The sequence below is a fragment of the Talpa europaea genome (genome assembly GCF_964194135.1).
Source record: "Talpa europaea genome assembly, chromosome: 6".
In the NCBI taxonomy this organism is placed as follows: domain Eukaryota; kingdom Metazoa; phylum Chordata; class Mammalia; order Eulipotyphla; family Talpidae; genus Talpa; species Talpa europaea.
In genome coordinates, this window is record NC_140072.1 from 95391715 (window position 1) to 95405110 (window position 13396).

The window sequence follows — 13396 nt, forward strand, 5'->3', positions numbered from 1 at the left end:
TCCCAGATAGCGTCCACAGTGTCCAGAAGTCACAAACAAAAGACCACTCTTACAAGATGGTGTTGTCCTGTCAATGAGAGCCTGGAGCTTATGGCACATTGTTGAGCCATGGGCTAGAGCTAACTCATAGAGGTGGCTGGAGGTGCTCACAGGCGGGACTACTGAGATGGCACCACAGCATCCCACAGCAACAGTCTGAAGGCTGGGCTGGACAGCACCAGATGCTGGACAGGATGGCAGTTGAGGCAATAGCAGCAGGAGGTGGTACTGGACAATCAGAAGTGGTAGACAGCTCTCAGGTGACCCAGACACAGCGCCGGTCACCTCTCAACTGTGCTAGATAGCTCTGGCCAGTAGTGCCAGTCACTACCTGTCACCAGGATGCTTTATCAGAGACACCAGTGTTAATAGCTCTTCATGAGTTTTTGTACTACCCCAAAAAAAATAGCTCTTTGAGACGCTAGGCCGAATACTACGGTGCTCCTTTCAGGCGATGTCAGAGGCAGGTTGGAGGTAGATGCAGTGAACAGGTCTCTGCATAGGTCTTCAGCTTCTCTTCTTTCTTTGGAGCTTGGCTGCTGATCCTTTTTCTTTCTTTGGAGGCTATGAACAGATTGCTCTAAGCTGGCTTCTGCCCTACCTTATATCCTCTTTCAGGGTTTCCCACCCTACAAGTCTGATTGGACCATTTTCAATCCTAAGTGACTGATTGGACCATTTAAAACCCAAGTATCTTATTCTTGTTTTTGATCTGAATAATTAACTAATGAACTGGGCCTTAATCAGATTGGTTCATTTAACTCACACACAATTCAAATATAAAAGGAAAAACTTGGTGCCTACACAGACCTGGCCTCCCCTGACCTCAGGGCAGGCTCATGGGTTGCTGGACTCTGGGGGGCCACAGCAAGAGCTGGGCTCAGTGGTACTAGAGGCACTCTGCGTCTGGTACCCCGTTAGTGGGGCTGAGTATAACAACATATAAGGGGCAAGTACTGTAGCAACACTGTAGCTGCTGCAGGCTGAGCTCTTCTGGTAGCCTGCCATGTTGGCCCAGGACTCCGGCCTCCTACTACCTATGACTACAGGGAGCTGTAATGCTAGAGCTGGCCCGGTAGGGCCAGGACCATAGGCTTGCTGTTGCCTCCTGTACTGGGGCTTGCTCCAGCTCAGGGCAACCTTGCCACTGAGCCATCACTGATGGCTTCTGCCATCAGGCTGAGTCCCAGTAGGGCCACTGGAGGCAGGTGGGAAAGCTCAACCCACTGAGGTGTGCCTCTGTGTAGCTGTCCTACAGCCACCTGCTGCAGGGTAACCTGGTGCTGCCTGGGCAGCACTTCTGGTCAGCCAGAGGGAAACTCCCACTGCTTTTGCCTCCAGAGCCATAGGCACTCCTGCACTCAAACCTGGCTTGTGCTGGAAGAGGGGTTGCCTGCAAGACAGCATGGTCCTATGGTGGGTGGGAGCTGCCACTGCTTCTGTCACCTGTGCAGGCATCCAGCTGTATTTGCTGGGGAGGAGCCAGCAGCACCGACAAAGCCAGTTTGCCCCATGGTGCCTGCCTCAGGGATCCAGTTTCAGAGCATATATTAGTCTTTATTCACAAGCACCTTAGAGTATGCACAAGCTAAATATAAAATGTACTAGAGGTATACAGGTTTACCTAGTTAGGTGGCATGTGTATTTGGAGCATTGCATTTAGTATGCAGCAAATGTCTTGTGAAGGAAAGACAGGCTGTTGGAAAATATGTGCTCCAACTCTGGAAAAAAAGCAAGTTAAATATGGCTTCATTGGCATAATCCTCACTCCTTAGTTTCAGTTTCAATTTATTGTGTAGACAGCATAGTGTAGTTGATGTCAAGTGAGCCATAGAGGAACTTAAAAACACAACCAACTAAATGTTAAGCTTCTGGTTTCAGAAAAATGATCTCTTGTGTATGAGACTGGCATCTGACTGGCAGTAAGACTGAAACAGGCTGGTTGTTTTTTTGTTTTTGTTTTTTTAAAAAAACTTATTTATTTTTTTATTATTTTTTAAAAGATTTATTTTTATTTATTTATACAAGCACTGGGTACAGTCAGAAGCACGGGAGGGTGAGAGAATTCACCAGAGCCAGAGCGGGGAGCAGAGCAGGCAGAAGGACCGAAGCACACTGCTGAGGGGAGCAATGGGTGGCAGGAGAGGTCTGCGCGCCATGTGGGACCCTCCTCCAGGGCCGGGGAGCAGCTGGGGATCGAACTGGCGCTGCAGAGGCTGCGGGCAGCTTCACAACCCAGTGCTCAACCACTGCACCACCGGGGAGGCCCCAGGGCTGATTGTTTTTTAACAAAAATCTTGTTTTTGTTAAGTATTATTATTACCTGTTATAATGTGAAGCTCATTTTATTTATAGGCGTGTGGCAGAACTGTTCATGTTTGATTTTGAAATCAGTGGAATCCATCTAGACAAAGAAAAGGTAAGTCTTTCCTCTGTTTTCATCCTTTTACTAACTTTAGTTGTTATCGTTGTTGCAGTAGTCCTTGTATATCTTTTGAATTAGCATACTATAAAAACAAGTTGTTTATATTATGAAATTCTTTTAGAATTTGTATTTGAATGTAGTATTCTCTGGAAGTTGATTACCCACCATACATCAGAATTCAGACATTTGAGACAGCTGGAGTATTTTGATATTAGGGAATTGGAATGAGATGGGCATTATCAGGAAAGATAGGCAAGTGGGTAGGAAAACTCATGCCATTGAAGGTCTGGAACTGGAGTACAGGGGTTGGTTATTATTAAGACCTTTACAGAAGTATATTTATTCTGATTATAATGGCTTTGACAGATCCACACAGTTTGTTCTGGAAGTGGTAAACATGGATTATACAGTATTTAAGCTAGCATGAGAGGGGCCTTACAAATTTGTCCACACCTTTCGTTTTACAGATATGGAAATAAAGACAAAGTGATTTGTTCACTTTGTCTAAACTAAAGTTCCCATCTTTAGTATCTAAGACTACTTACCCTGGCCACTGCTCTTTCTAGAATAGTATGTCCTAAGAAACAGAATGTATCAGTTCAGTATTAAGGTCCTATTTGGAAGAATGGGAGTGATTGACCACCACTTGAAAGATCTGCTTACCCTGCACTATCTCCCCTACTTGCCTGCAGCATAGACGTATAGACTATAATGGGCATGCCTTTTTTCCCCAGATAAGTGTTTCTTCTAATACATATAATATAAAGCCATTTAATTATTAATAGGAATTTGTTTATTAGAGAATCTTGGAAAGGAAAGGGAAGGGTTGTGGGTATCACGCTGTTTTGATTGCTGATGGGTTTGAGTCATACTGAGGCCTTATACATATTTTTGTGGCTTTAAGGGCTCATCACATGACTCCTGGCCTAATCCCAAGCCCAGCATTCCTCCAAGTAGTCAATGAGGCTGAGAAGTTCTACAGTAAACTCACCTCAGCTAAAATGGGCACATTTATCCTGTGCCAAGCCAATTCTTTATTAATCCATCTCCTACCAATTTTATAACTACTTTCTGAGTCACCCAAATAAAATTTTGGAGTCAGTTTGCATTTTTTCCATTCCCAGTATTTTTATGTTATTCACCAGGTTCTTGGATTGTTTCTGTAGTTTCTCCTGAATCATTCTACATCCCCAAAACAACTCACCATCATTCTTATCACAGAATATCTGTCTTCTTCATACTCATAATTAACAATGATTAAATATTTGCTATTTAAAGCATATATTTCTTATCAGATCTTCATAACTTTGAGGCTGGTACCACTATTAGTTCCGTTTTATAGATATGGGCACCTAAATGTTATGTGATTACTCAAGGTCATGAGACTAATAGGTAGAGGATGCTTTGGCATAAGATTGTTACTCTCCTGCCCAGTACCTTTCAGTGACTTTCATTGCCTGTCAAAAAATTGGTAGTTAATGTAATGAAAGAATTCACATGATCATGCCTTCCAGCTCTCTCTGTGCCCCATTGTAGCTCACTACACTGTGCCTACTGGTAGTCTTCCTCCTATTAATGCTTCATCTTGAGGCAGTCTGTGATGCATTTATCATTTTCCTGGTGGAATTCTGTACTCATCTGAACTTACATTTTAATTATTTCATGCATGTGGCATAACTGTGTTTATTTGAAGTTATTGTTATTATTGTATCACTTATCTGAGTTTTAAAGGCTTCTCAAGGACAGTATGTGGGTCATGTTTCTAATGCTTGCTGGTTTTGGACTTAATATAATACTGAATAAATGTTCCATGAATCATAGTAATGTTAGCTAACATTAATCAAGCTTGATTTCTTAAAGAGGAAGTTTACAAGTAGAAAATCTAGGTAAATAGTTTTATTGTTTTATATAATCCTCATGAAAAATGTTTTTGAGGGCCTCCCCTGGGAAGCAGCAGTTGAGTGCTGGACTAAGAAGCTGCCTACAGCCTCTGCAGTGCCGGTTTGATCCCCGGCCATTGGCGAGGGTCCCACATGGCGCGTAGACTTCTCCTGCCGCCCGCTGCTCTCCTCAGCAGTGTATTTCGTCAGTCTGCCTGTTCTGTTCCCCGCTTTGGCTCTGGTGAATTCTCTCACCCTCCCACACTTCTGACTGTACCCAGTGCTTGTATAAATAAATAAATAAATCTTTAAAAAAAAAAAAAGAAAAATGTTTTTGAAATTTTACTAAAAAATAATCTTTGTCAAGTCAAGGTCAGAGTCACCAATAGTGAACCTGCTGTTTTTATCTAATAAGCGAGGATGCTGTCTTTCCTAGCAAGTAATTCCCCACAAACAATAAAGGTACAAGAAACCTGCTAACTTCCTCTCTTAATTTCTATGTGCTTAGTCCCAAGGGTGTTCCACTAGGATAGGGTAAAAGACACAGAAGTTGCACTTTTTATTTTTTTTTAAAGATTTATTTATATATGCATACAAGAACTGGGGTGCAGGCCAGAGATGCGGGGGGTGAGAGGATACACCAGAGACCAGAGACAGTGGGGAGCAGAACAGGCAGATCTACTGAAATACACTGCTGAGGGGAGCAGCCGGTGAGACAGGAGAGATCTATTGTACCATGTGGTCACCTCCCTGATTGAATTCGTGCTGTGGTGGCTGTGAATAGCTTCTTAGTGCTGTGTCTTAACCTCTTGTGCCAACAGGGAGGCCCCGAGAAGTTATACTTTTTAAAAGAAAGATGCTGAAATGGACCCACCAATCTAATCTACACATTGTAAAGGCCTAGATTCTTTCTAAATTACTTCTTTTTTAAGGCCTTATATGATTATAGCTTAAAGGTTTCAAATTAATGGAAGTGTATTTGTCTTTTAGCTGTCCTTTAATAAATAAAATTTTAAAGAGTTCTTGAGAGTTCAAAAGTATTGCATATTTAATTATCTCAGAATGATAAAATGAGATGCTTAGCAGATAGTCAAGTTAGGAAGTAAATCCAACTTTTAATTTTCTAGGAATTTTAACAGAAAGTGTATGTCAAATAATTTTGTCCCCCTCTTTTACCCTTTTTTAAAATAAGCATAAAGTAATTTCTAGATATTTTACCTTTTTGTTGTTCCACTGGTTACCATTAGGTGGTGATAAATGACCATATCAGAAACAAAATAGGCAGAGAAATCTAGACTATAAAGATGATAGAATATCTGAAAACATTTTTTCCCTATGAATTTTCTAAATTAAAAAATTTTGTTTATGTATAATATATACTTTTATCTGTATCTTTCAAGTGAACATTTATATCTTATATATTTATCTTTTGAAAACATAGTGCTACTTAATCGTTTTTTTTTAGGGCCATAATATAGTTTAGAATTGACATTTTAGACAACTCAGATTTTTAGTGCATATATTCTTTACCTGATTAAAGTGCTTTATGACATCTTTATGCTTTACAGCACATGCGTTGGGTAAATAGCTAATATTCCCATTCCCAGAGAGCTTTTCATATGATTTCACCTGAAGCCCATCATGAACCAGTTTCAGATGCCTGTCTAACGAATAATTGAAATTTATCCCTCCTCCAGTAGACCTAACAAATTACATGGACTATAGTTTATGTTTCATCTGAAACATTTGTCACACTGCCCTTTGATAATACACATTTTCTCAGAAAATTGTGTGTACTAAAAGGTGTAACTGCAAGATAAAACCAACACTATCAGGGCCTTTCTGGCGGAGCAAGGGGTTAAGATTCAGCACTATGAAGAAATTCGCAGCTACTGCAGCATGAGAGTTTTATCCCCAGCCAGGGAGCTACCCACATGGCACAGCAGACCTCTCCTGACTCGTCTGCTGCTCCCCTCAGCAGTGTAATTAGGTCAGTCTGTCTGTTCTGTTCCCTACTCTGTCTCTGGTGAATCCTCTCGTACCCCACACCTCTGGCCTGTACCCTAGTTCTTGTGTGCATAAATAAATCTTTAAAAGAAACCAACAACACTATCATATAACCTGCTTTATTACTCTTGCTGTCTGAGAGCTGGAGGTACCAGGTGCAACAGTTTTAGTTCCGCTCTCACGGCTCCAGTCTAGTTCCTCTCACCACTCACAATTAGCCACTCAAAAATATGCACAATTAAAGTTTTTAAAGTGCGTTTCCACTTCTGGATGTTGCGCCACTCTGGCAAACAACTATATTAATCGTTTTTCTTTCCTCTACCCATTTTGTCTAATCTTTGCAACATATTTTCTAGTCCTCCCTTCAAATACTTAATTCGTTTAGTCTAAACATTTAGGCATGATGTTGAATAGGTTCAACTATCTAGGTTCTCTGATTCACTTAACTAAGAATTTTTTGGGGGGTGATGGGAGGATTCTCTACTTCCTAATATTATTATGATTATTTTTTAAAGATTTATTTATTTATACAAGAACAGGGGTACAGGCCAGATGCGCGGGAGGGTGAGGGGATTCACCAGAGACAGAGCGGGGAGCAGAACAGGCAGACAGACTGAAAGCACTGCTGAGCGGAGCAGCGGACAAAACGGGAGAGGTCTGCCTTGCAATGTGGGATTCTCCCTGGCCGGATGGGAATCAAACCGGCGCTGCAGAGGCTGTGGACAGCTTCACAGCGCTGCACTCAACCCGTTGTGCCACCGGGGAGGCCCTATTATTATTTTTTAAAGATTTATTTATTTATACAAGAACCAGGGTACAGGCCCGATGCGCGGGAGGATGAGAGGATTCACCAGAGACAGAGTGGGGAGCAGAACAGGCAGGTCTACTGAGATACACTGCTGAGGGGAGCAGCGGGTGAGGCAGGAGAGGTCTGCCTCGCCATGTGGGTTTCTCCCTGGCTGGCCGGACAGCTTCACAGTGCAGCACTCAACCGCCTGTGCCACCAGGGAGGCCCTACTTCCTAACATTATTAATGTCAAAGATTAGTTATTTAACTAGTTATAAAATATAACTCTAGAAGTTATGTAAATCTTAAAGCATAGACACTATTATCCAGAGGATCACTTTTTGTCAGGATATTCAATATTAAATTATTATATTATTTACAGCATATTATGTATTGCTTATGGCAAAATATATTCAGTATTCATTTTTAATATGTTTAGTATCTTATAAAGTTATAATTCAATCATATATGTTGATTTTTCATCTTTACAGGTTATCTGTTAAGTTCGTTGTGAAATATTTTAAATGCCTTTAGATAACTTTTATTCCTTCTCTCCCTCCCCCCACATATGTAGCGTAAAAAAGCAGTGGACCTGAATGTTAAAATCTTGGATTTGAGTAGTTCATTTCTTATGGGAACCAACTTTCCTAATAAGATTGAGAAGCATCTCTTACCAGAACATATCCACCATAACTTTGTACTCACTGGTGACCACGTGGTAATTGATGGCCTACATGCAGAAGCGCCTGATGACTTGGTATATGTATTTCATTCTCTTTATAGCTCAGGTCCCATCTGTGTGTTGCTACTGTTTTAACCCTAAACTCCATGATTATATATTCATACCTTAAAAATATTTCAGTGTTACTTTACCCTAAAAATTCAACTGTGGGATTATTCCATAATGATAATAATTTAATTATTCATGTCTCATAAAGAACTCCTCATTTTTAAAGTGTGATAGATATCATTAGTAATTGACATTTTAGACAACTCAGATTTTTAGTGCATGTACTCTTCACTTCACCTGGTTAAAGGCTATTTATGACACCTTTATGCTTTATGGCATATAAATTGGGTAAAAGTTTTCCCTATCATACACTATTATAAAAACACCAGTGAAGTATGTTGTTGTATTCATACTAGTTTATGCATCTAAATGTTTTATTCACTGTGTAAACCATTATTTTATTTTTAAAGCAATGATCACCTGCAGAATGAGATAGTAGACTTAATGTATATTATTATTGCATAAGAACTTATGTTATTACTTTTACCATTTACTTTTAAAATATAGGTACGAGAAGCTGCTTATAAAATATTTCTTTATCCCAATGCTGGTCAATTGAAATGTTTAGATGAACTGCTCAGCAACAGAGATCTTCTGGCAAAATTAGTTGGGTATTCTACATATTCCCACAGAGCTCTCCAAGGAACAATAGCTAAAAATCCAGGTAGGCCTGTTTACCCAACTCTTAAGGACAAAATAGGATTTTTATAGAATTGAAAATAGCTATAAATTAGTATCCTAATTTTACACTTGATCTTAGCCAAAAGGCCGAGAAGTGATAGTATTCTATTTTTAATGTATGCAGAGACCCATTTGTTGAGATGTAGATTTTTTTTTTAAGATTTATTTATTTATGCATACAAGAGTGGGGGTACAGGCCAGAGGTGTGTGGAGGGGGTGTGTGAGAAAGGATTCACCAGAGACAGAGTGAGGAACAGAACAGGCAGATTGACCGAAGTACACTGCTGAGGGGAGCAGCAGGCGAGTCAGGAGAGGTCTGCTGTGCCATGTGGGTTGCTCCCTTGCTGGCCGGGGGATTGAACTCTGTGCTGCAGAGGCTGCGGACAGCTTCATAAGGTTGTGCCTTAACCCCTTGTGCCATCAGGGAGGCCCTGATCTTTAGATAGTAATGATTATTTTAGTAGAGCAAATAATTTGGGATATATTCTGCACAATGAAGTTATTTTATTTCATCTGAATGTTGCCAATAAATCATCCTTAACTTTTCATTGATGTTAATTTAAATTTATTTTCATTTTGAGTCAGCTAATGTCTGTTCAATCTAACCAAATGGTTAGGGTTAGTATGAAAAGGGATGAAAAATCAATATTTCTGTTGAAGATAAGAATAAATGTAGGTCATATGAAAATATGTACTCCTATAAACCTATTCTGATATAGGAATATTGTTTGGGAAGGTTTATTCTAGAAAGGGGGATGCTTCTTTCCTTGGTTTGTGTTAAACTTACCTTGTGCTCTGTTGAGTTCGTTAATGATTTATAGTATAGAAGAAAATGTGGCAAAATAATAATGAAAATGTATATAATAAATTTTTTCAAAGGTATTTATAAAGTTACAGATATAATTCAAACACTAAGTGAGGAGTAGGGTTGTAGTGATATCACGGTGGAGCTGTTCAGATTCCAGATGTACATTGGAGGTTGATTTTATAAGGCTTGATGATGTTTTGAAAGGGAAGAGGAAATGATGTGATGGGTTCCCTAGGGTTCTAGTAGTGGATTGGATGAGTGTGCCTTCTATAGGTAAGAGAACTTATTCTAAGAGAAGAGAAGTTAACTCCATGTGGAAGGAAGACTACATCCTTCTTTTTTTTTTTTTTTGATTTATTTATACAAGCACTGGGTACAATCAGAAGCGCGGGAGGGTGAGAGAATTCACCAAAGCCAGAGCGGGGAACAGAACAGGCAGATTGACGAAATACACTGCTGAGGGGAGCAGCGGGTGGCAGGAGAGGTCTGCGTGCCATGTGGGACCCTCGCCGGCGGGGATCGAACTGGTGCTGCAGAGGCTGCAAGCAGCATCGCAGCCCAGCGCTCAACCGCTGCGCCACCCGGGAGGCCCCTACATCCTTATTTCTATCCTGTCTTTATTCCTTCCATGTTTATCCATTTCTCTAGGATGTTCATATGTTCTCTAAAGTTTTCTTAGATCCACCCTTACTGTGTGTGTGTGTTTTTTTTTTTTTACGTCATTGTTCATTTTTGTACAATGCTTGTATGCTTTTTGTTTTCAGGTGTATTCCCTGTAAAATTCTCACCACCAATTTACCCATGGACCATTACCATAGTCCCTTGAACTCTTCTTTCCCCTGTTTTGATTCCTCTACTGCTCCCTCCTTTGCAGAATGTCTCTGATTTACGTTGCCTGCTAATTTTTTTTATTTATTATGATTGTTGGTTTTTTTTTTTTCTTGATCCCTTATTTGGTTCCCCATATTCCTCCTGTAAGACCTTTATCTGTTCAGGCTTTCTGTTAAGCCATAGGGATGTCATATTCATTACGTTGCTCATATTTCCCACATGGGGAACAGCTCCCACTTTCCAGTATCTATTAAAATTCCTATCCAATTTTTTAGTGGTCAGTTCAAAACTCACATCTTTAATAAAGCCTGTTAAAGTTTTTCATTTCTCTTGGAATCTCTTGTCCCTGAACGCATAAAACACTTATAATTTGTTTCACATAGTTTTGGCTCCAAATAGATATTATTTGGACATTTTGTATGTCTTACTGCAGTCACTGGTTTCCCCAGATTGTTTTAATATTTGTGATTATATTATATTATAATTATACACATTATAATATTATTCAGTGCTTATTCTGGACCATTATTTCATTTAATACTTCTGCAGCCTTGTGAGGTGGATGTTTGTATTTATTTTGACAATAAGGAATCTAAGGTTACATTTTGTTGCTGAAGAGTGGCAGATCTTAAATGCACAGCTCTAAACTTATGGATTTCCATAGGCTGCTTGAGACTAAGTGCCCTATGTGATGTCACCCATACATTCTTTACTTTCATTCATGATTCAGCAAGTATTTATTGAGGGCCTACTATATGTCAGATATTCTAATCACTACTAGAAACAAACCAGCATAAAAAAGCAGATGGAAATTCCTGCTCTTGTTTATATTTGTAAGGAAGACAGATAAGAGCAAAATAAATAAGGAATGTGGTATGTTATTAATAACAACTTGTTAGTACAAGTTGTGGAGAAAATTGAATAAAGAAAGGAATTAGGAATGTGAGCATGTAGGGATGGTGTTTTTGCATCTAAATGAAGAAGTGGTAATATTTTGCATTTAGACCTTTGTGTACATAGTCACACAGGATGTGGCCCTGTGTCTCCTTGAAGGATTTCAGATTTAGTTGGGATCTCAGATGTATATACATGGGAGTAATGATACAAATTGGTGTCTTCTTGTCTTTTCTATGCCAAATGCATAGTAGATTAAACAGTGCTGTAGGATTTGGGGAGTTCAATAAACTTGTCAGATTCTCTGTGACTGTTGAGGTCTTATGAAGGAAGTGAAACTTGAGGTGAATAGTGAAGGAATGGTGAGCTTTCAGTAGAGGAGGAAGGTAGGAAGGGGGTAAGCAAAGCTAAAGGTGGGTGTTCATGTGAATTAGGAAGTAACTTTCCAGGCAGGCCTTTATTACTCTCTGTGGATTTCAAACTCATTCTTTCATGAGGACAATTTCCCAGAGAGATTAATTGAGGTAGATTTTTTCATATATAGCTAGAAAATCAAAATGGGTGAAAGTAAACAGTGGTTATTTAGATATACAAAATGTATACAAAATTTTGTTTGAAAAGTTCTTTATGACAGTGGGTATGTCTTGAAATGTGATTTCATTTTTAAGTTAATAACAGCTTTTTCTAAAATTCCTAATACTAAGTGGCACATGAGGCAGTGTTTTTTGAATTATTCTTATATAAGCTTTTAAGCATTGACAGTGGCAAGGAACCTCATGACTTACTGGTTTAGATTAACTTTCATTTTTCCTCAACCTTTCATTTTACTCAGAAAGGAGATAAATTAAAGAGAGCAAGAAACTTAAAACCATGTAGAAGATCATTTGGGAAATTTTAAAAATGTTTGTGACAAATTCTAAAATATGTATATGAAAACTCTGTACATATAAATCAATGACAAAACATGCTAGATTCAGAAATATACATGAAAAATTTTCTGTCATGGGAAATAATGATAATGTCACTGTCTTGCCTTTATGAATTTATAAAATGGATATAATGACTTACAGCTGAAGTATTGTAAGTACTTAAAAAATTCTAACAGGGCCTCCCCTGGTGGTGCAGCGGTTGACCGCTGGGCTGCGAGGCTGCCCACAGCCTCTGCAACGCTGGTTTGTTCCCCGGCCACTGGCGAGGGTCCCACAAAAAAAAAAAAAATTCTAACGAAGTTTAAATTTTTAACATTCTATTTTTGGTTTCTTTTCTTTTAATGTTGATCCTAAATAAATTATTCTGCAACTGTATATAAAAATAAAAATAACATTGATTTTTAAAAACTAATTTTTAGTGAATCATGTTATCTAAACTGTATTGGTTTTTATGAACAAATCAGCCTAGCTATCTCTTAAAAAATTCATAAAAATTAGATGTCTAAGAAAATTATTTTTTCTCTTGCACATATGTATAGATAGAAACGCATTAAAATTTTGGTTTTGTTTCTGTAGCCTCCCATTAACTTTTTTCATTTGGGGATATAATATAAAGCTTTGGATTATTACTGTGTTTCTTTATTTTTCTGATAGAGAGATCATCATCATCTAGAAATGTTTGCTGTATACCTAGTATATGTTTGTTAGCAACCAGTTTTCCTTTCAAAATCATCCCTTTAGGGCATTGTAGTATATTGATTATGATCATCATATTATAATTTTAGCAGGTGTGTTCACGTTATGTAATTCAAAATACTTTCTTTTGGATTTTATTTTTAGAGACTGTCATGCAGTTCCTTGAGAAACTATCTGACAAACTTTCTGAAAGGTTCGTTTTTATTTTACTCTTTGAAATATGTCATTTTTTAAAAGACTTGATTTACAAAATCAACAAACAATTATGAACCAGACAAACTATGGGGGGGGGGGGCAGCAGGGAAAGGAGGATTGGGGTCAAGATAAGGGGTGTGTAATAGTATGGGGAATATAAAAATAAAAAAAAATAGTTAAAAAAAGTCTTGATTTATAAAAAAATTAGTAAGTGACCAATTAGGAATGTACATGTAGGATGAATGGGTGAGATCCATGGACTATTCCACGAGAGATTTTAGTAACTATAAGGCACACTTTGAAAGATACAGTTTTCTTCCTAAATTGACAATATTAAAAGCTTAGCCCTTCATTCTAATTAACCAGCTAATTGTCTTTTAGGAACCCATCATTGATATGAAATTTAAAACATTTTCCAGATCTTTTTGAACTGT

The 13396-nt window shown here is 38.6% G+C and overlaps 1 protein-coding gene across 1 annotated transcript in view; it reads left to right on the top strand.

Moving 5' to 3' along the window:
• MIPEP (mitochondrial intermediate peptidase) overlaps nucleotides 1–13396 on the top strand; it is a gene marked incomplete at both ends in the record, with an annotated part of 150438 nt that overhangs the window by 15843 nt on the left and 121199 nt on the right. Inside the window, 4 exons of the mRNA XM_084235308.1 lie at nucleotides 2395–2458; nucleotides 7713–7895; nucleotides 8436–8592; nucleotides 12912–12960. Of these exons, the coding sequence (XP_084091434.1) occupies nucleotides 2395–2458; nucleotides 7713–7895; nucleotides 8436–8592; nucleotides 12912–12960 (453 nt within the window). The remainder of the gene's footprint in view (nucleotides 1–2394; nucleotides 2459–7712; nucleotides 7896–8435; nucleotides 8593–12911; nucleotides 12961–13396) is intronic.